General features: G+C 45.2%; 1 protein-coding gene across 7 annotated transcripts in view; it reads right to left on the bottom strand.

Annotated features, from left to right (window-relative positions):
• Positions 1-23711, bottom strand: part of LOC307177146 (ADP-ribosylation factor 2) — a 77468-nt gene that overhangs the window by 41234 nt on the left and 12523 nt on the right. For 4 of the 7 annotated variants that reach the window (XM_079903995.1, XM_079903992.1, XM_079903993.1 and 1 more), the window contains exon 5: positions 14950-22880. The exons of the other annotated variants lie outside the window; for them this stretch is intronic. In XM_079903995.1, coding sequence (XP_079760121.1) covers positions 22719-22880 — 162 coding nt within the window. In that variant the 3' untranslated portion in view covers positions 14950-22718. Of the gene's footprint in view, positions 1-14949; positions 22881-23711 lie in introns of those variants that run through there. 7 annotated transcript variants of the gene reach the window in all.

The following is a 23711-nucleotide window of genomic DNA, read 5'->3' as shown; positions in this document are numbered from 1 at the left end:
GAGGACTAAATGAAACCCTATCTACAAACGGTTGTGCCCCCAGGGCCACACAGCTCTGAGGATATTGGCAACTGATCTGCGACGCCACCCCATTCATCCACCCCCACCCCAGAGAGGTAGCTGCTGGATCCTTCTTTGGAGAAATTGAATGGCCCCTAAAAAAGACCTGCTACTGACATTTGGGGAACCCCAAAGAAATGGCCTCTATAGAGCTCCTATGGTGAAGCTCATCAACTGACAAATGACACCCGTGCAGAGAATGTCCAGATGCTTCTTAATACTTTACGCTTAAATATTAGTGGACTGCAAAGGATAACCAAGAACTTGAGAAACATCGGCAATATGGACAGGAGCTGAAACCAGCTGATCACCAACCAAAGAGAGGAACCTGGAGGAAAGAAAACATCAAAGAAGTGGTCACGGGCTTCCCTGGTGGCGCAGTGGTTGGGAGTCCGCCTGCCGATGCAGGGGACACGGGTTCGTGCCCCGGTCCGGGAAAATCCCACGTGCCGCGGAGTGGTTGGGCCCGTGAGCCATGGCCGCTGAGCCTGCGCGTCCGGAGCCTGTGCTCCGCAACGGGAGAGGCCACAACAGTGAGAGGCCCGCGTACCGCAAAAAAAAAAAAAAAAAAAAAAAAAAGAAGTGGTCATGAATATCTTCAGAGAGATAAAAGGACATATTTCACCCATGAAACTAGAACAAAAAACTACACGAGAAGGAATAATCCAAACTGGATTGTGGTGATGCTGCACATTTCTGTAAATTTACTAAAAATCATTGAATCATACACTTAAAATGGATGAATTTTATGGTATGTAAATTGAACCCTCAAAATACTGTTGTATAAAAGGGAATAATCAGAAAAAAAAAGGAGCAAACCCTTAGATATTGAAAATATGATAGCAGAAATAAAACAGTCAATAGAAGGGTTTGGAAGATAAAGGCAAGAAAATCTTTGAAAGTGGAAAAAAATAAAAGTATGGAAAATAAGAGAGAGAAAAAATAGGGAAAGCAGAAGATCCACCTGGGAGGCCCAACAAAAGAAAGAGAATAGAGAAAATGGAAGGGAATGTACTATCAAAGAAATAACACTAGAAAATTTCCCAGGACTGAAGGACCTGCATTTCCAGATTTTGAAAGTCCATTGAGCATCCAACACATGAATGAATGGAGGCCCAGACTTCTTTCATGGTGATGTGTATGAAGATAAAAGAAGATATTAAGTTTCCAGAGGGGGGGATAATATCAGACTGTAAAACAAAGAGATCAATACTAAGAATGGCATCAGACTTCTCATCGGCAACTTTTCATTCTAGAGGTCAGAAAACAACAGAGGAATACATCCAGAATTGCCCCCTTCAATGGTAAAAACAACAAACAAAACTAATTTTAGAAAGTAAGTCTTGGATGAGATCAAACGTGTGTGTGTTTGTGTGTATGTGTGTGTCTGTGTGTCTATGTGTGTGTGTGTGCGTCTATTTGTGTGCATGTGTGTCTGTGTGTGTTTGTCTGTGTCTGTGTGTATGAGTCTGTGTCTGTGGGGGTGTGTATGTGAGTCTGTGTCTGTGTGTCTGTGGGGATGCGTGTTTCTATGTTCATCTCTTCTGGCTTTCTCAAAGACCCTCTCTCTCAGGGCCTCTCTCTTCTTTCACGTCATTTTTTCTGCACACTGCCCTCCTTCCTCTCCCCTTCCTGTTCTCTCTTCCTCCTTGTCTTTCTTCCTTAACTGACCATCACAAAGAACGGGAGGAATTTTTTTCCTAATTGCTTCCTTCATTTGTTGTCATTTTCTCTTCTCTCTTCTCCATCTTAAGATCAAACATACGGAACACTTTATGTTTTTGATTACAAAATTGAAATAAAGCTGCTTTTTGTTTTTTCCCTCTGTAGTCTGTGGGAGGACTCTCCCTGGGTTTCTGCCTGGGAGATCCTGTCTCATTTCCACCTTTGGTGGGTGCAGTTCACATTTTGTGGATCACCTCAGATGAGAATAAGAGCTAGCTCTGAGCTCAAATTCATCGTGTACATTTGGAGACAATTCCAAACGGGTCTCTCCTAGTTCATTAGGAAAAAAGAGCTTAAATTTGGTCCTCAATAGGACAAGATCCCCTTGTTCTTGATCCTTCTACCCAGCTGGCCTTCCAAACCCCAAGCCCTCACTAAAGCGGTTCTGTGGCTCTAGGCCAGGCATCAGGCAGGGACTGGATCCTGCTTAGTGTCGAGACTGGCAGCAAGAACAATCCACTCCTCAGCACACATTTGTGGAGTGCCAACTATGGGCTCGGCCCTGGGATACAGAGACACCCGAGACCTGGCCCTTATTCTCAAGAACTCACTGTGTGTGGCAGGGGAACAAACACCTAAACAAATAACCATCACTCACCATGACCACTGTGGACGCCAGAGCAGCACGGAGAAGGTAGGGATTCCCTCCATCCTGGGGTACTGAAGAAGGCTTCCCAGAGGAGGTGACCCGGGAACCGAGTCTTCAAGGACACGTGAGTCACCATCGGATGGAGAAGGCCCAAGGTAGGGGAGGGCAGGCTTGGCAGAGCGAACGGCCTGTGCAAAGGCACTGAGGTGTTTAAGGACATTTCTGTGTGACCCAATTGGGGGGAGGGTATCCCAACTCTCCCCTCGGAGCTCCCCAGGCCCCCGTGACATGTGTCACCCTGTCAGGGGAGAGACAGCCGTGTCTGGTCCTGCATGATTCCATGGTGTCCTGTGAGTGACAGCTCTGTCATTAGCAGGGCAGAGGCACGCTGTCCCTGGATGAGGAGCTCAGGATCTGACGGCCATGCTGTCAGCCACCAGCCCCATTCATTCCCAGCCAGACGCTTACCTCCGCTGGCCCCTGCCCCTCCGCAGAATCGCCAGCTCTCCCGGGAGGCTAAGGGCGGGGGCAGCCCTGTCTCTGTGGGGGCTGGGCTGGACCAGTCTTCAGGGCCGCGGTGACCGGCTCCATGGTAGCAATGGTAAAAACAGCAGCAGGGTGGACAGATCACAGCTTTGGAGAGTCTTGTCCAGGACTCACTGTGTATTCCATCTCTGTGGCCCAAAACCCTCCCCTCCCCAGTGCCTGGCATGTGGCAGGCCCTTCATACGTGTTTGTTGAAGGAAAACTGTGCTAGGAAAGGGAAGAGGAGAGTAAGAGAGAGAGACAGACAGAAAGATTGATTTTCAGATGGGAGAGAACGAGGTGAGGTGTTGGGAGCACCGAGGACCCCGGGCACACAGTGGTTCCGGATCACACATACGGGGCACGTGTTAAACTCCAGGCCCTATTGCAATACCTTACACGAATTAACTCCATAGACCCTCACAACAATTCCATTTTGCAGTTGAGGAAATTGAAGCCAAAAGGGCTAGGTAACTCGCTCAAGGTCAACTTGCTAATGCACAGGGGAGCCGCCTGGCCTCAGAACCCGCTCTTCTAACCGCGCAGTGTGAGGAATGCCGCAGCCGGGAAAGGGAAGGATCTTCATGGGACACAGAGGAGATGGCGCCCCTGGGGGACGGGGATCACTGACCAGGAGGGTGAGACAGTGCCCTCGCGGATTGCTCAGCGCAGGCTCTGGCCCTCAGGCCTCTGCACAGGCTTCCTGCAGACCCGCTCCTGCGCCCACTGGCTCCTGCAGTCTGCTGGCCTGAGCGTTCCCGATCAGGAGTGTGGTGGTCCCCAGGGGGCCTTGGCCTCCACTGCCAGTTGTGAGTCGAAGGAGCTCGGCTCTCAAAGCCTCGGACACCATCTCTTTACAAAAACAGCTGGCCAGACGGTCAGCTCACTTTGCCCAGTGCCCAGATCCCAGCCAGCCGGGCTGCCCCCAGGGGGTCAGCTGAGTGAGGGTGGGTTCCCACAGTGGCTTTCAAAGGCCACCAAGAAACCCTCCTCTCCAGAACCCACTATCACTTCCCTCCCACGGTCCTCCCTCACTACCTGGGCCTTGTATTCTCCCTGGTCTGATGTCCCAAGCCATCACCTCTACTCCTCACTGAATAGTAATCACCCTCATCTGAATATCACCTTGTGCCTGGCACTCTGTCGAGCCCACTGCGTGACTCACCTCGTTGAGTCTTTGTTACTGCATCCTAGAGGGCAGGTATCATTCTCTTCTCCGTGCAGGAGGGAAGGGAGGAGTAGGGCATCCCCTGGTGGGCTGGGATTCCAACCTAACCTACCTGTTGGAGCCAAGCCATGCCCTTCAGCCTTTGTCTTCTTAGTGACGCAAGGGGCCCTGGGGCCCCTCTCTTTTACCACAGGCTTAGATACCTTCTCAGACTACATAGCTTCATCTGAGATGAGAAATGAAGTCCGAACAAGGATGTTTCCAAGAGCAGAGATGGCAGCCTCTGTCACAGGGGAAGGAAGCCCACGGGAGTCATCTAAGTGCTAAGATGCCCCAAAGGGATCGAAGGAGCTGCAGACACATCATGGGCTGCAGGGGTTCACAGGGGTCAAAGGGCATGGCCAAGTAGGAGAGGCGGGGGCAGAGGAGGCCGGGGACACCCACTGCTCCATCCACTGGAGAGGGCAGAAAACGAGAAATAGAGGACTGCTGATTTTAGCAGATAACTGGCCCTACAAGAAAACAAAGGTGGCAGTGGGAGACATTTCGTGCGGGCACAGATTCAGGATGTACAGGAAGTGGAAACCCAGGCTGGACTCACGGATTGCCAAACTCCCGGGTGTGGTCCCACCTGCCCTGGTTTATCACTAGCACCACTCTCAGGGCCAGAGTGCCATCTACAGGGAACCCTGCATCAACACGGAGGCTACTGGGGCTGATCTTAAGGGTTGCTGATCATCAGTCAGTGTCTGGTAATGATTGTGGGCTACAAACCAGCGCCCAGGCAGCTGTCTAAAGCTTAGGGCAGTCACATAGTCACCACTCCTTTCCAGCAACCTTCTGAGTAATTCGGGAGGGTATTATTGTACCCATTTTATGGATGGAGAAACTGAGTCTCAGAAAGCTAGAACCTAACTAGTTGGCAGTGGAGCCAGGCAGGGATTCCAGCTCAGACCCTTTGACAAAAAAAAACCTCTGTGCACTACAGCTGTCTCTCTTGTCACAGAAGAAAGAGAAGAAGTGTGGTGGATGAGATGGGATGAATGAAGTGAAAATCTGCTGGTTGGAGGGGTCAGAGAGCAAGAATTGGTGGCTTGGTTCTGTCACGGGCAGAGAGGACCTTGAACCTGCCAAACCATACCCACCCCAGCCAGGGAGACCAGACATCCCCAGACAGCCCATTCTCCTGGGTCTGTCAGCAGATTAAACACATGAAATTGAGCTGTTTAAGTGGGTTTGTTGAGGGGGGTGAGGCGGAGTTTTTAAACACCTCAATAACTGACAAGATAATTGAGAACACTCTTTTTTACTCTCTTTGGTGCCTGTCTTCACAGCAAGTCCTCGTCAGCCAGAACTTGGAGGCTGAGGCTGTCTGCCCTAATGAGGAGGAAATACTCAAGTTGTCTAAACTCACTGATTTTTCTGAAATTTGAAACTTCGAATTTCCTGAGCCACGTTCTGTTAATTGGCCATCCAGATTCTCGAGCTTGTGTTTAAGTGTCATTGATACAAAACAAAGCGACCCAGTCAAGTTTACAATGACAGCTGTGCATCCGTTAGTCACATGGGAAGGGTTGACTCAGAAGTGGTTCACAGTGAATTTATTTATTCCTGGGACAACCTGCTTTTACCACCCAACTTAAATCCCCCAGGAGTTTGTCCCAAGACTAGAAGGTAGCTGCTATAATATCCCAGGCTAATTGCAATATTATCCTAATGGAAGCCAATTACAAGGAAGATCGGCCTCGCCAGCCAACGCTTCCTCTCCTACACCCAGAGCTCACAAAGGTAGATTCTACTGTTCTGGATAACTTTGTCATCTGATTATCTGTAATGCAGCTCTTTTTCTTTCTAATTTCCACTGTTGCACATTTATACTCCCTAATTAGTCACCAAGTATTTATTGGTTGCCTTCTGCCTGCTCATCCCTATGATGTTTGCTTTGGAATGGAAGCCCTAAAAGAGAAATATTTGCTCCTTTGGGGCGTTAGCCTCTTCTGGGGTCTTTAGTTAGACGAACAAGTAACATATATTGAGCAGTCTTTGTGTGCAAATCACTTGCCTGGAAATCCTCACATCTGAGAATGGATCCGTTGTGGAGAATTTCTAAGGTCATTAAAGGAGAAAGAACTAGAAATGATATCGCCCTGGGACTTTTCTCTACATGACCCAGCCAGAAGAGCATAAGAGAGAACTTTGATTTCATTCACTAACTCACCAAATATTTGTTAAACACCTACCCAGTGCCAGGTCCTAGGAGGCAATTTCACAAAAACAAAGGGATTGCAAAAAACGAGCCCTTATCTCCAAGAGTTGACAGCACAGCGAGGAGGCTATATCTTTAGGATTTTTTTAATGCAAATCACAGCATGGAACAGAGTCAAGATTCAGGAGTGGTGAGGAAATTCGGCTCTGGGGAAGTCATAAGAAAGACTCATTCTGCTAAAAGTACAGCGTCCTGTAAGTTTCTACCTGTTTATGGCCGGCCTCAGTCCTCAGCAAGTTGAGAAAATAGTAGAGAGCGCCACTCCTCTGGACTCATTTCTGACCCTCATTGTTGAAAAGAAGAAATGATGGTGCAGTGGGGTTCTCCAAAGAAATAGAACCAGTAGGATATAGAGTGATATATGAGAGGAAATTTATTATGGGAATTGACGTACACAATTATGGAGGCTGAGATGTGCTGTGATCTGCTGTCTGCAAGCTGGAGGACCAGGAAAGCTGGTGGCATAAAGAAGGCCAAAGGAGGGTCAGCCTGGTGTAAGTCCTGGAGACCAAGGCCAAGAACCAGGACCTCCGATTCCGATGTCCGAGGCCGGGAGAGATGGATGTCTTAGCTCAAGAAGAGAAAGAATTCGCCTTTCCTCCACGTTTTTATTCTGTTCTAGCCCTCAATAGAATGGATGATGCCAGCCCACAGCGGTGAGGATGAATCTTTTTCACTCAGTCTACTGAGTCAAATGCTAATCCCTTCTGGAAATACCCTCAACAGACATACCCAGAAATACCGTTTTACCAACCAGCTGGGCATCCCCTAGCCCAGTCAAGCTGACTAGTAAAATGAACTTTCACAGATGGGCTCACAGCGGTACAGCCCCCATCTGGAATGATGTCCCTCCACTTCCTGACCACGCCCAGCTTCCCAAACTTTAACCTTTGGACTCCTTTTCCCTGCATCCTAGGGCCTAGGTCTCGATGCTCAACCTACCTCTCCATCTTCTGCATCCTTCCTTGGTTAATTTTTAGCTTCTCGCTTATCTTACAAAGACATTTAGCCTGAGTCCTGACCTTGCATCATCCCTTCAGCCCCAGGGAACGACCCCTCCTGCAGGTCTTGGAAGGCAGGACTCCTCCCAAACCCGGATCATTCTGGCTTCAGAGGCAGGACCCACCCATCCACGAGAGGGTAATGAGATGCAGCTTTTAAAGAAATGCAAGTGGGGAATTCCTTGGTGGTCTAGTGGTTAGGACTCCCGCACTCTCACTGCCAAGGGCCTGGGTTCGATCCCTGGTTGAGGAACTAAAATCCCACAACCTGTGCAGTGTGGCCAAAATAAATAAGTGAAAAAAAAAGAAAAAGAAAAGAAACACAAGTGGTTGCACCAGGAGCTCACAGCTGAACCCAGATTTTAAGAGGCTGCGAATGAGAAAAACTGAAGGACCAATTATAAGAATGGATAGTTTCAGAAACGTTTACTAATGAGATGAATATGTGTTAAGTCATTTAGCACAGTGCCTAGAACGCAGTAAGTATTCAATAAATATTAAGTGGTATTCATATTAGTAGTAGTAGTATTGAATCTCAGAATGATGAGAGCTTATAATAAAATGTAAATGTAACAAAAGCAGCCTTTAAAAGCTAAAATTTTTTTCAGAGCAAGAATAACAGTCCAAGGCAGACGATGTGATGTTAATAAAACACTGAAAAAAGTTAAAGCCTTATTTCTCCTAATTTTCTTCCACTTCCTTTGTTAAAGAAAATAATATTCAACCTGGAAAGGTTAACAAACATGATTATGGAATAATGGGGACCCAAGATAGACAATGCGGCACTCAAGGAGAGCCTTGCTGCTTTGCACGAGCTCTTGATTCCAACTAAATATATCTGAAAGATTTCCAGTATGCTATAGAACCCCTACTGGTAAATCTTGAGAAATCAGGAGGCTGAGAGGGGTGGGGATAAATTGGAGATGCCCAGATTTGACAGAGAAAATGGATTCCAGGAATTACAGATTGGTATGTCTGCTGTTGATCTGTAGTCAGCTAGGTTTTGAGCCCTTATCAAAGATGGCAGGTGTTACTGGTGGCCAAGGTGGCTTATTAAGGGTAATTGGTCAAATTGACCTCATTTCCATTATTAATAGATTGGTACATGGAGGCATTGCTATACAAATTGTATACTTCATTTTAGCAAAGCACCTGACAGAATTTTTCAGGATTTCTGATGGGCAAGATGAAGAATAAGGGCTAGGTTTGAAGTATGACTACCAAATTGTAGGTGGCTGAATATCCACATCTGAAGAATTAAACAGGGACTTCCCTGGTGGTGTAGTGGTTAAGAATCCGCCTGCCAACACAGGGGACACAGGTTCGAGCCCTGGTTCGGAAAGATCCTACATGCCGCGGAGTAACTAAGTCTGTGTGCCACAACTACTGATCCTGCACTCTAGAGCCCACGCGCCGCAACTACTGAGCCCACGCGCCACACCTACTGAGGCCCTCGCACCTAGAGCCCGTGCTCTGCAATGACAAGCCACCGCAATGAGAAGCCTGCACACTGCAACGAAGAGCAGCTCCAGCTTGCCGCAACTAGAGAAAGCCCACGCACAGCAACGAAGACCAAACACAGCCAAAAAATAAATTTAAAAAAATAACAATCAAAGAGTGCCCAATCCAGAGCACATTCTAGGTGCTCAGTAAATATTTGTTTATTTATTTATTTATACAAATACATGAATGAATCAAGCTAGAGGGAGGTTTCTGATGGCATGCCCTAATCTCGTTCAATATGTCTTATCAGTGATTGAGATGATGACTTATGAGTCATGATATCAAATTTGCAGAAAGTCAAACTTGGAGGGAGAACTGATACATTCAATGGCAAAATCCAAGATTCAGAATGAAGCCAACATACTCCCTCTCATGAGAGCACCGGAATCACAGATAGCTGCTGAACAATCATCGACAGGAAGACACTGGAACTCACCAAGGAGGATACCCCACATGCAAAGACAGAGGAGACGCCACAATGAGACGGTAGGAGGGGCGCAATCACAATAAAATCAAATCCCATAACCGCTGGGTGGGTGACTCACAAACTGGAGAACACTTATACCACAGAAGTCCACCCACTGGAGTGAAGGTTCTGAGCCACACATCAGGCTTCACAACCTGGGGGTCCAGCAACGGGAGGAGGAATTCCTAGAGAATCAGACTTTGAAGGCTAGTGGGATTTAACTGCAGGACTTCGACAGGACTCGGGGAAACAGAGACTCTACCCTTGGAGGACACACACAAAGTAGTGTGCACATCAGGACCCAGGGGAAGGAGCAGTGACCCCAGGGGAGACTGAACCAGACCTACCTGCTAGTGTTGGAGGGTCTCCTGCAGAGGCAGGGGGTGGCTGTGGCTCACCGTGAGGACAAGGACACTGGCAGCAGAAGTTCTGGGAAGTACTCCTTGGCGTGAGCCCTCCCAGGGTCCACCATTAGCCCCACCAAAGAGCCAGGTAGGCTCCAGTCTTGGGTCGCTTCAGCCAAACAACCAACAGGGAGGGAACCCAGCCCCACCCATCAGCAGACAAGCAGATTAAAGTGTTACTGAGCTCTGCCCACCAGAGCAACACCCAGCTCTACCCACCACCAGTCCCTCCCATCAGGAAACTTCCACAAGCCTCTAAGATAGCCTCATCCACCAGAGGGCAGACAGCAGAAGCAAGAACTACAATTCTGCAGCCTGTGGAACAAAAATCACATTCACAGAAAGATAAACAAGATGAAAAGGCAGAGGGCTACATACCAGATGAAGGAACAAGATAAAACCCCAGAAAAACAACTAAATGAAGTGCAGATAGGCAACCTTCCAGAAAAAGAATTCAGAATAATGATAGTGAAGATGATCCAGGACCTCGGAAAAAGAAAGGAGGCAAAGATCGAGAAGATGCAAGAAATGTTTAACAAAGACCTAGAAGAATTAAAGAACAATCAAACAGAGATGAACAACACAATAACTGAAACGAAAACTACACTAGAAGGAATCAATAGCAGAATAACTGAGGCAGAAGAACAGATAAGTGACCTGGAAGACAGAATGGTGGAATTCACTGCTGCGGAACAGAATAAAGAAAAAAGAATGAAAAGAAATAAAGACAGCCTAAGAGACCTCTGGGACAACATTAAACACAACAACATTCGCATTATAGGGGTCCCAGAAGGAGAAGAGAGAAAGGACCAGAGAAAATATTTGAAGGGATTATAGTCGAAAACCTCCCTAATATGGGAAAGGAAATAGCCACCCAAGTCCAGGAAGCACAGAGAGTCCCAGGCAGGAAAAACCAAGGAGAAACACACAGGGACACATAGTAATCAAATTGACAAAAATTAAAGACAAAGAAAAATTATTGAAAGCAACAAGGGAAAAACGACAAATAACATACAAGAGAATCCCCATAAGGTTAACAGCAGATTTCTTAGCAGAAACTCTACAAGCCAGAAGGGAGTGGCATGATATATTTAAAGTGATGAAAGGGAAGAACCTACAACCAAGATTACTCCACCTGGCAAGGATCTCATTCAGATTCGATGGAGAAATCAAAAGCTTTACAGACAGCAAACGCTAAGAGAATTCAGCACCACCAAACCAGCTCTACAACAAATGCTAAAGGAACTTCTCTAAGTGGGAAACACAAGAGAAGAAAAGGACCTACAAAAATAAACCCGTAACAATTTAGAAAATGGTAATAGGAACACACATATTGATAATTACCTTCAACGTGAATGGACTAAATTCTCCAACCAAAAGACACAGGCTCGCTGGATGGATACAAAAACAAGACCCATATATATGCTGTCTACAAGAGATCCACTTCAGACCCAGGGACACATACAGACTGAAAGTGAGGGGATGGAAAAAGATATTCCATGCAAATGGAAATCAAAAGAAAGCTGGAGTAGCAATACTCATATCAGATAAAATAGACTTTAAAATACAGAATGTTACAAGAGACAAGGAAGGACACTACATAATGATCAAGGGATCAATCCAAGAAAAAGATATAACGATTATAAATATATATACACCCAACATAGGAGAACCTCAATACATAAGGCAACTGCTAACAGCTATAAAAGAGGAAATCGACAGTAACACAATAACAGTGGGGGACTTTAACACCTCACTTACACCAATGGACAGATCATCCAGACATAAAATTAACAAGGAAACACAAGCTTTAAATGACACAATAGACCAGATAGATTTAATTGATATTTATAGGACATGCCTTCCAAAAACAGCAGATTACTCTTTCTTCTCAAGTACACATGGGACATTCTCCAGGGTAGATCACATCCTGGGTCACAAATCAAGTCTCAGTAAATTTAAGAAAACTGAAATCATATCAAGCATCTTTTCTAACCACAACACTACGAGATTAGAAATCAATTACAGGGAAATAAAAAAAACACAAACACATGGAGGCTAAACAATACGTTACTAAACAACCAAGAGATCACTGAAGAAATCAAAGAGGAAATCAAAAAATACCTAGAGACAAATTACAATGAAAATACAACACTCCAAAACCTATGGGATGCAGCAAAAGCAGTTCTAAGAGGGAAGTTTATAGCAATACAAGCCTACCTCAAGAAACAAGAAAAATCTCAAATAAACAATCTAACCTTACACCTAAAGGAACTAGAGAAAGAAGAACAAACAAAACCCAAAGTTAGCAGAATGAAAGAAATCATAAAGATCAGAGCAGAAATAAATGAAATAGAAACAAAGAAAACAATAGCAAAGATCAATAAAACTAAAACTGGTTCTTTGAGAAGATTAACAAAATTGATAAACCATTAGCCAGACTCATCAAGAAAAAGAGGGAGAGGACTCAAATCAATAAAATTAGAAATGAAAAAGGAGAAGTTACAACAGACACCGCAAAAATACAAAGCACCCTAAGAGACCATACAAAGAGACTCTATGCCAATAAAATGGACAACCTGGAAGAAATGGACAAATTCTTAGAAAAGTATAAACTTCCAAAACTGAATCAGGAAGAAATAGAAAATATGAACAGACCAATCACAAGTAATGAAATTGAAACTGTGATTAAAAATCTTCCAGGACTTCCCTGGTGGCACAGTGGTTAAGAATCTACCTGCTAATGAAGGGGACAGGGGTTCTATCCCCGGTCCGGGAAGATCCCACGTGCCGTGGAGCACCTAAGCCCGTGCACCACAACTACTGAGCCCATGTGCCACAACTACTGAAGTCCATGCGCCTGGAGCCCGTGCTCCTCAACAAGAGGAGCCACCGCGATGAGAAGCCTGCACACCACAGTGAAGAGTAGCCCCCGCTCACCACAACTAGAGAAAGCCCATGTAGAGCAACAAAGACCCAACACAGCCTAAATAAATAAATAAATTTTAAAAATAAATAAAATAAAATAAAAATCTTCCAACAAACGAAAGTCCAGGACCAGATGGCTTCACAGATGAATTCTATCAAACACTTAGAGGAGAGCTAACACCCATCCTACTCAAACTCTTCCAAAAAGTTGCAGAGGAAAGAAAACTCCCAAACTCATTCTGTGAGGCCACCATCACCCTGATACCAAAACCAGACAAATATACTACAAAAAAAGAAAATTACAGACCAGTATCACTGATGAATATAGATGCAAAAATCCTCAACAAAATACTAGCAAACAGAATCCAACAACATATTAAAAGCATCATACACCATGATGAAGTGGGATTTATCCCAGAGAAACAAGCATTCTTCAATATACATAAACCAATCAATGTGATACACCATATTAACAAATTGAAGAAAAAACATATGATCATCTCAATAGATGCAGAAAAAGCTTTTGACAAAATTCAACACCCATTTATGATAAAAACTCTTCAGAAAGTGGGCATAGAGGGAACCTACTTCAACATAATAAAGGCCATATATGACAAACCCACAGCAAACATCATTCTCAATGGTGAAAATCTGAAAGCTTTTCCTCTAAGATCAGGAACAAGACAAGGATGTCCACTCTCGCCACTATTATTCAACATAGTTTTGGAAGTCCTAGCTACGGCAATCAGAGAAGAAAAAGAAATAAAAGGAATACAAATTGGAAAAGAAGAAGTAAAACTGTCAACTGTGTGCACTTGACATGATACTATACATAGAGCATCCTAAAGATGCCACCAGAAAACTACTAGAGCTAATCAATGAATTTGGTAAAGTTGCAGGACACAAAATTAATGCACAGAAATCTCTTGCATTCCTATACACTAACAACAAAAGGTCAGAAAGAGAAATTAAGGAAACCCTCCCATTTACCATTGCGACAAAAAGAATAAAATACCTAGGAATAAACCTACCTAGGGAGACAAAAGACCTGTATGCAGAAAACTATAAGACACTGATGAAAGAAATTAAAGATGATACCAACAGATGGAGAGATATACCATGTTCTTGGATTGGAAGAATCAATATTGTGAAAATGACTATACTACCCAAAGCAATCTACAGATTCAATGCAATCCCTATCAAATTATCAGTGGCATCTTTTACAGAACTAGAACAAAAAATCTTAAAATTTGTATGGAGACACAAAAGACCCCGAACAGCCAAAGCAGTCTTGAGGGAAAAACACAGAGCTGGAGGAATCAGACTCCCTGACTTCGGACTACACTACAAAGCTACAGTAATCAAGATAATATGGTACTGGCACAAAAACAGAAACATAGATCAATGGAACAAGATAGAAAGCCCAGAGATAAACCCACACACCTATGGTCAGCTAATCTATGACAAAGGCGGCAAGGATATACAATGGAGAAAAGACAGTCTCTTCAAAAGCGGTGCTGGGAAAACTGGACAGCTACATGTAAAAGAACGAAATTAGAACACTCCCTAACACCATACACAAAAATAAACTCAAAATGGGTTAGACACCTAAATGTAAGACCGGACACTGTAAAACTCTTAGAGGAAAACATAGGAAGAACGCTCTTTGACATAAATCACAGCAAGATCTTTTTTGATCCACCTCCTAGAGGAATGGAAATAAAAATAAACAAACGGGACCTAATGAAACTTAAAAGCTTTTGCACAGCAAAGAAAACTACAAACAAGAGGAAAAGACAATGCTCAGAATGGGAGAAAATATTTGCAAACAAATCGATGGACAAAGAATTTTCTCCAAAATATATAAACAGCTCATGCAGCTCAACATTAAAAAAACAAACAACCCAATCAAAAAATGGGCAGAAGACCTAAATAGACATTTCTCCAAAGAAGACATACAGATGGCCAAGAAGCACATGAAAAGCTGCTCAACATTGCTAATTATTAGAGAAATTCAAATCAAAACTACAATGAGGTATCACCTCACACCAGTTAGAATGGGCATCATCAGAAAATGTACAAACAACAAATGCTGGAGAGGGTGTGGAGAAAAGGGAACCCTCTTGCACTGTTGGTGGGAATGTAAATTGATACAGCCACTATGGAGAACAGTATGGAGGTTCCTTAAAAAACTAAAAATAGAATTACCATATGACCCAGCAATCCCACTACTGGGCATATACCCAGAGAAAACCATAATTCAAAAAGACACACGCACCCCAGTATTCATTGCAGCACTATTTACAATATACAGGTCATGGAAGCAACCTAAATGCCCATCGACAGATGAATGGATAAAGAAGAAGTGGTACATATATACAATGGAATATTACTCAGCCATAAAAAGGAACGAAATTGGGTCAAGTGTAGAGATGTGGATGGATCTAGAGACTGTCATACAGAGCGAAGTAAGTCAGAAAGAGAAAAACAAATATCGTATATTAACGCATATATGTGGAACTGAAAAAAATGGTACAGATGAACCAGTGTGCAGGGCAGAAATAGAAACACAGATGTAGAGAACAAACGTATGGACACCAAGGGGGGAAGTGGCAGGGTGGTGGTGGTGTGATGAATTGGGAGATTGGGATTGACATATATATACTAATATGTATGAAATGGATAACTAATAAGAACCTGCTGTATAAAAAAATAAATAAAATAATATTCAAAAATTCAAAAAAAAAAAAAAATGAAGCCAACAGATTAGGATGATGGGCCAGGGCCTAGAAGAAATGAAAAGAGACAAGTGTCATTAATGAGGTTCCTGAAAGCAGCTGAACAAATGTAGAAGAGGGATGTGGTTTCACGGCAGTTCATGGAAGAGATCTGACAAAGAGATTGGAAATGATCAGAAGCTAATGTGTTACATTAGCATGAAGTATCTGCCAAAGCACAATGGCAACCTTCGGCTATACAGGAGTTTCGAGGAAGAACGGTCCCAGCGCACACTGCTCCAGCAACAACAGCTCATATTTATTGAGTGCTTACTGTATGCCAGTACTGTGCTGTGCCTACATGAGTGATTTCTTGATACTTCTTGTATCGTTTTGATCAAAAAGGATGTCAATCATCCTGGCAGAGGGAAAAGTCTGTTTGTATGTAAGACTGAGCAGAAATATAATGTGTGGAGTCCGTGAATTGAGGGCAACATCATAAGAGACAAACAGTGGTGGTGGGAGAATTAGGGTGTTTACATTCCTGGGACCCTCAGGGGGAGGTGAGCAGTGAATCAAGTTAGATTTCAACCAAATGGAGCCATTGACCTGACTAAGGCTGAATTATGTAGACCCAGCCTAGGGGCCTCAGTGTGGTGTCCTCCTCCTCAAGTGAATGCATTGCAAAGAGAAAGGGCTGGAATAACAATAACTAAATTGTGGAGCAACACATTGTCCAGTGAGCCCCACCCTGGGGGTTGTTTGGGAGAGGGGTTTGTGCAGTGGATAAAGGGTGAGATTAAGAAGACATTCTCTTGAAAACAATGCCATGGGGACTTCCCTGGCGGTCCAGTGGTTAAGACTCCATGCTTCTACTGCAGGGGGCATAGGTTCGATCCCTAGTTGGGGAACTAAGATCCCGCAGGTCGCACGGCATAGCCAAAAAAAAAAAAAAAAAAGCCATGAAAAAAGAAATAGGTGGACAGACTGCTACAGCTTAAAAAAGATTAAAGAAACATAAACAGGGACTTCCCTGGTGGCTCAGTGGTTAAGAATCTGCCTGCCAATGCAGGCGACACGGGTTCGAGCCCTGGTCCGGGAAGATCCCACTTGCCGCGGACCAAGTAAGCCCGTGCGTCACAACTACTGAAGCCCATGTGCCTAGAGCCTGTGAAACAAGAGAAGCCACCACAATGAGAAGCCCGCGCACCGCAACGAAGAATAGCCCCCGCTTGCGACAACTAGAGAAAGCCCGTGCGCAGCAGCAACGAAGACCCAGCGCAGCCAAAAATAAATAAATAAATAAAAATTTTTAAAAAATAAACAAATGTAATGGATAAAACTTGATTGGATTCTGGTTTGGAAAAAAAAAACCTGCTATAAATGACAACTGGTAGACAATTGAGAAAATTTAAATATGAACTGGAAATGAGATATTACGAAATGAGTACAGCTTTTCTCAGGTGTGATAATTCTCTTGTGTTTATGTTCAGAATATCTTCACGTTTAGGAGATCTGGGCTGAAATTTTTAGGGGTAAAGAGTCGTGGTGTTTGCATGTTATTTTCAAATGAATCAGCAAAAGAAGTGTATATAAACAGAGATCTAAAGAACCAATGGAACAAAGTGAACAATTGTTTGCATCTAGGTGAAGATTTTCTAAATCCTGCTTTCAACTGTATGTTTGAAAATTTTCAAATAAAAATGTTGAGGAAAGAAAAAGAAGGGAGTTACAAATATGTAAGGAAGTAACTCCTTGAGCGTCTGAGTCAGGCCCATCAGCTGATGTTGGTTGCCACTCCTTCCCCATCACCACACCCCCTCTACCAGGGACCAAAGCTCCTTGGGAGGAAAGCCCTGTAGGCAGAGATGGCAGATCCCCTTCCCCTACAGGTTTGTGTGTATCCACTGGGCTGATTAGCAGTTGTGACAGCTTGCTATTTTGGATTGCTGTCCTTTACTCTAGCCATCACCAAGCCAGGCCAAGCCCACCTAAAGGGGTTGGACAGCAGAACCCCTCAGAAAATGAGAGTCAGCACCACCCTGACAATAATTCAGACGGAGACATTGAGGTTCAGAGTAGTTTGTACTTTTAACCATGGTCATACAGCTGGCCTGTAGTGGAGTGAGGATTTGAATCCAGAGAGCCTTAACTCTAGGATCCAATCTGTTAACCATAGTACTGGGCTGGCATCTGCAGAATATCGGGCCCACCACTGGCCCCGCATTTTAGGAAGGATGCTGACAGATCAAAGCAAGTATGGCAGGGAGAGCCACTAGGAGAACAGGAGAGGCTGGAAATCTTGTCCTATGAAAAACCTTGGGGACTTCTATACAGGATAAAAATGACTTGGGGGGAATGCAACGACTGTCCTCAAGCGCTGAAAGAGATGGTATATGGCAAAGCAAAGAGGTTTATTCTGCACAACAGGCTAAGAGATAGATTTCAACTTTCTAAGGATTAGAGAGAGTTATCTCAAGCCAGAATGGGCTGCTTTATGAGGTACTAAGCTCCCTGACACTGAAAGCGTTCAAGCAGATGCTGGACAGCCATTGGTCAGGCTTTCTACGCTGAGATGCTACTCTCCCTCTCTTCTCAAAGTGCCTACAGCACTGCTGAGACCTGCCGAGTTGGCACCCTCATTGCTATTGGTTTCCTGATTATAAACTTCGTACAGCTTTACTGAATATTCGTGTATCATACAATTCACCCACGGTAAGCAAACAAGTTGATGGTTCTTAGTAAATTTATAGTTACACAACCATCGCCACAATCCAGTTTTAGAACACTGTGATTATCACTTTTGCTTCCCAAGAACATTATCAGCATCCAGGGTAGGTCTGGGTCTCCACTGGCCTCAGCGCATGTCTGTGCACTGGCTCTTCCCCTTCATCCACTGCTCATTCCCCTGGCGTGTCAGCTGACACAGCTCTGCGCGTGCTGCTGTGTCCCTCCCCAGACATCTCCACTGGGCACTTTTGCTGCCTTCCCTCCACCTCTGGCAATCTCTGGAGGCCAGAGCCCACGGCAGTAGTATGTACTGGAAGGACATGGGCCCTGGTGCCCCAGACCTGCATTTGAATCATGATCACGTGGCCACCAGCAAATCACTTTGTATCCTTGAACCTCGGTTTTCCCCTTTGCAAAGCAGATATAATACAAGTGCCTTGCTGGGTGTGATGATTAGACATGATGTGTGCAAAGCACCTAGAAGAGTACCCAGTATGCTCAGTAAATAGCAGAGATTACTGCTTCACGATTACAATTGTCGGGGCCACCTTTATAATTATTGGCAGTCAATTCCTGGGTGCTCTGGGTGCCTACTTTGTCTTTCTCTTCCAGGCATATCCCTGGCTGTAGTTTTCTGGGTCACTCTTGCTATCCAAGCAAGAGGATGGATTCTCCCACACTTGGGAACCCCGCGACCCACCCCGGCAAGGGCTGCGTGTCAGTGGGGTGGCGCAGCAGCACCACCTAGTGGCAGTGAGCTGCAGCAAGCTATTTACTGACCAAATTAGTAGCTGGTCTAAGGATTTGGACACACCTTGGAAGTCACCTAGTTCAGGGGTCCCTCCAAGGCTTGCGTGTTGGTCACAGCATCCTCCTAGAAGCCTTCCCATGCCGTGCATTAGAGTAAAAGAATGAAAATCAAAATAGGAGAAAAGTTCTTAACTGTGATACTCCTCTAAGTTCACCTGGTGGTAAAAAGCAAAGTTTAAAAAGTGTCCCCACCGGCCTTCCCTGGTGGCGCAGTGGTTGAGAGTTCGCCTGCCGATGCAGGGGACACGGGTTCATGCCCCGGTCCTGGAATATCTAACATGCCGCAGAGCAGCTGGGCCCGTGAGCCATGGCCGCTGAGCCTGCGTGTCCGGAGCCTGTGCTCCGCAACGGGAGAGGCCACAGCAGTGAGAGGCCTGCGTACCGCTTAAAAAAAAAAAAAAAAAACGGTCCCCACCAAATCTAGATAGAACGCAGACCAGTGGTTAGTAAAGGCCTACGGCCGAGAGGTATGAAAGAAATGGGGAGTGACTGCTACAGCCTACAGGGTTCCATTTCAAGGTGATGAAAATGTCCTAAAATTGACTGCAGTGATGGTTGTACAAATCTGGGAGGATACTATCGAATAAAACCAGCGAAGTGTAATGGGGGAACTTTATGGAAATGTATCTCAGTAAGGTTGCTGCCAGAAAGGGTGAAAAGAATATCAAAAATTTCAAAAGAAAAAAGGGTCCTCAGAGCATATTGTCAGATTTCCTGTGTACTGTTTGACAACCTCCAGATACCCGTGGACAAAGGACTCAGGTCACTTCAAGATGTCATGCTTCCTTTCACTTGAAATCTACCTCCACAGGAGTATAAAGCTACCTGTCTTCAGAAACTCACATGCAAATATTCTCAGCCCTGTTAAGGCATTTTAAAGAGATCAAAGTACATGACCCACAATATACAGAATTGACTCATGGACCACCCACCATTACCCCCATATTCTTAGTATTCACACAGAGCTGTACCCCAGGTAAGCCTGGGAACTTCCTTTCCAGGCAAGGAAACTGGGAGTCAGAGGTTGAGTCCAGTTGAACCCAGCTAGTGAACGAGCAGAGCCCGAATTTCAGCCTTGGCCTTTGATTCCAGATTCAGAACTCTCGTCATTCTGATAGGACAATCATACATCCCCTTTTATGCCCCATGTCCCTGCATAATTATTAGAAGCACCTCTTTCCCTCTCAAGGTAATAAATTCCAGTCACCTAACTCTGGGGCAGTCTTTTCCCTGGGGCTCTGCCTCATCTGTCATCAGGCTGATGCCTCAGGACTGAAGCTGTGTTCAGGCCAACAGCACCTCAGCCCTTCCCAAAGCACCCCCCAGCTCCCCAGACCCCTCACCTGCCCAGAACAGGTGAATCCATAGAAACAGGAAGTACATTAGTGGTGGCCGGGGGGCCGTGGGGAAGGGAGGAATAGGCACTGGATGCTCATGGATCCAGGGTTTCTTTTGGGGGTGATGAACAATTAGTAGGGTGGTCGCACAACTCTCTGAATATGCTAAAAATCACACTTAAAAAAAAGAAAAGAAAAACAGTGAGTGTGGGACACAGCAATATGGTTTTTTAAACAAGCATCCCAAATGGTCTTATTAGCACTTCCCATGGTTAGAAAAGGACAGAGGATTCAGCAGGATTAGGTGAATAGAGTGGGAAAGATTAAACATAGCCCCCCATCCCACCCCACTTAACTGTTCCTGTAAATAATACTGATCAGTTTGTGGCCAGCACTGCTGTTCACACCTTAGACATCAAGATATCCCCAGGGAAACACCAGGCAAGGCATACAAAGGTCTCACAACCCTATGAGGTAGGTATTATCCTCATTTAACAGTTAAGCAAACTGAGGCTCAGAGATATGGAGTCAAAGAGTAACAGGCCTGAGGCCAAGCAGCTAGTGAGGACACAGCTGGGATGTGAACATGGCTTTCAGGGACCCAAGTCTTTGCTCAAACCCAGTACACTGAAGTGCCCCCGCCCATAAACCCCAAATGACCAGCTCCAAATTCACAGAAAGAGAAAGACAGTAGTTGAAAGTGTCATGTAAGGTAAGAATGGGGAGCACTGCTGAAAGCAGAAGGGCCGGGACAGCACCTCTGCGGGCTCTGCCTTTCGTACCAAGTGCCCTGGGACTTTTCAACAGCAAGTCTGCTAAGATGGAGAGGGAAAGGGATTTTAAAGTAGTAGCTCGAGACATCCAGCACATGGCTGTCCTCTCCTCCTCCAGAGCAAGTTCTTTACTGTCCAACCAATCAACAAGTGTTTAATGAGGCACCGCACCGTACCACATACACGGTACTAAGCATAAACACAAACGTCTAAGACACAGTCCCTGCCACTTTGAGGCGTACAATCTAAATCTTTCTCAGGACTTAACTCCATGGTTAAAAATCAAATCTGGACTTCATTGCCAGTATTGCAAGGAACATTCTTTAAAGTCAATGTTTTAAGGAAAAAAACTCCACATTTATCATGGCACGAAATTTCTTCCTAGTAAGAGCAACTTCATTGTTATCAGTAAACAAGGTTTACTTTTGTTAAAATTCATCTTACATTCTCCTCCTCTGTAATCTGAAATGAAGATTTTTTTTGAAAAAGGAATTTTAAAAGGTAGTCGCGAAACAGCTTAGGTACAAATGTGGCCAACAGGTGTCTGAGCAAAAGAGCTCTAGACTACTGAGTGAATCCAGCACATTTCCAGGCCATTGTTACAATTTGAGGACAACATAAAGCACGTTTCCACGGAAGACATTGCTGCCAACCAGAAGAAGGAGTCAGTGCCACGGAGAGTGGTCTGGACGAGACATTCTTCATAGCGAAATTTAGCACCAACCAGCTCGGCTGCTGGGAGTCTCGTTCCCCGAATGAACCTCTTGATTCTCTCACAAACTCTCAGAACTCACAGGTGTGTGGTTCTGGGAACACAGCTAACCTAAACTGCAAGTTGGGCTAAGATACTGTACACGGTGACGATTCCAGCCCGGGAGCGAGAACACTCAGCGCAGAGGCGTGGCGGCAGCAGCCTCAGGACACAGCCATGTAGGGACACAAACACGACGGCCCCTCCCCTCCTTAAAGCGGCCCTGCGAGAAAAGCCTTGGCTGTGCACTGGGTTCCCACCCCCAAAGGGTCTCCATTTGGCAAATACGAGGCAAGGAAGGGCAGGGCTAGATGATTTCTACTGTTACGGGGTCTAGTGTTACGGGATTTTTTTCTAATGAAAAAAGATCACTGATTCCTCCCAATGAAGTACATTAAACCAGGGTGTCTGGGCTGGAAAATAACTTAAGCTCAGATCTTAACATCTTAACAACTTAACATCTGCGGTAAGCAAGGGCCTTGATCTTTGAGGATCATTTGCTTTAAAGTACTGAGAAGTGAGCTGCTAGCTCTGGCAGTGATGGGAAAGAATGACAGTTCCTTCCTTTTTACGAAAGGATGCCAAGTCTGACAGGACCCCCAGGTATGCAGAGAGCCCACACCTGGACTAGAACCACACAAAGGAAGTCAGTCCACGGCCCACCCTCCCCCTTCTTCCCACCACGAAGACCACTCTGGCTATCGGGCACCAGGGAGCCCTCGGGACTCCTCCGTCGACTGCAAAACTGGTCACCAAAGCTATGGAAATGGAAGGTGGCATATAAATGTAACGCTGGCTGTTTGTACCATGTAGGACTGGTTTCCTTAGAGGGCGTATAAGGCACCATGTGGGAAGCTGCTCCCACGCCCGGCCACGCGCCCACGCTCAGCTCCTCACACGCACACACGCACACAGCAGAGGCCAGCTGACTTTGCCACGACGCACAGGGAACGCAGCGCTGCCCATCACTTCTGGGTTTTGAGCTGGTTGGAGAGCCAGTCCAGGCCTTCGTAAAGCCCATCTCCACTGGTAGCACAAGTAGCCTGAATGTACCAGTTTCTCTGGCGGAGGGAATGTAAACCAAGCTTGTCCGTTATCTCTGCTGCGTTCATAGCATTGGGAAGATCCTTGAGAGAGAATATTCAAAAGTCAGTTGACAAATGTTATATCCTCACAATGGAACATTATGCTCTTCCCCCAACATCTGCCCTTAAGCCACAGTCTTATCTCTAGCCTTCCAGTGGCTCAGGCTCCAAACCTTGAAATCATCCTTAATTTTTTTTTTCTCTCTCTCTCTCTCCTCTCACAAACTCCACATGAGGAAATCCTACCAGCTCTACCCTCAAAATATATCCAGAATCTGGCCACTTCTCACCACCTGCACAGCTATACCCGGATCCCACCACCATCACTTCTCACTTGGGTTTTACTGAAATTACTTCCAAATTGGTCTCAAAGCTTCTGCTCTTGCTCCCAGAAAGTCTAAACACAACCCAGCAGTCAGTGAAAGTCATTCTTCTATCAAAACCCTGTGACATCTCCGTCTCTCTCGGGGTAACAGCCCGAGTCCTCAGGATGCTCTGCAAGGCCTTCATGACCTGAGCCCCGTGACCCCTCCTAACTGTCCTGCTCTACCTACAGCCCTCACCACAAGTTACTATATTATAAAATTGACTTACTTAGTGTGTTTATTATCTGCCTCTCGTAACTAGAATGCAAACTTTACCAGGGCAGGAATCTCTATCTTGTTCTCTGATGTGTTCCAAGTGCCTAGAACTACACCTAGCACGTAGTAAGCTCAAACCAAATTTGAATAAATTAGCATTAAAGAACAAGGTAGATCTAGACGCAATGATTTGGAAGGACATCAAAGATATGCTAAGTGAAGAAGCAGGTTACAAAACAGAATTCAGAGGGCTTCCCTGGTGGCGCAGTGGTTGAGAATCTGCCTGCCAATG

Source organism: Stenella coeruleoalba (assembly GCF_951394435.1).
Source record: "Stenella coeruleoalba genome assembly, chromosome: 19".
Lineage (NCBI taxonomy): Eukaryota > Metazoa > Chordata > Mammalia > Artiodactyla > Delphinidae > Stenella > Stenella coeruleoalba.
The sequence above is the reverse complement of the archived record's forward strand: the minus strand, read 5'-3'. Positions and strand labels throughout refer to the sequence as shown.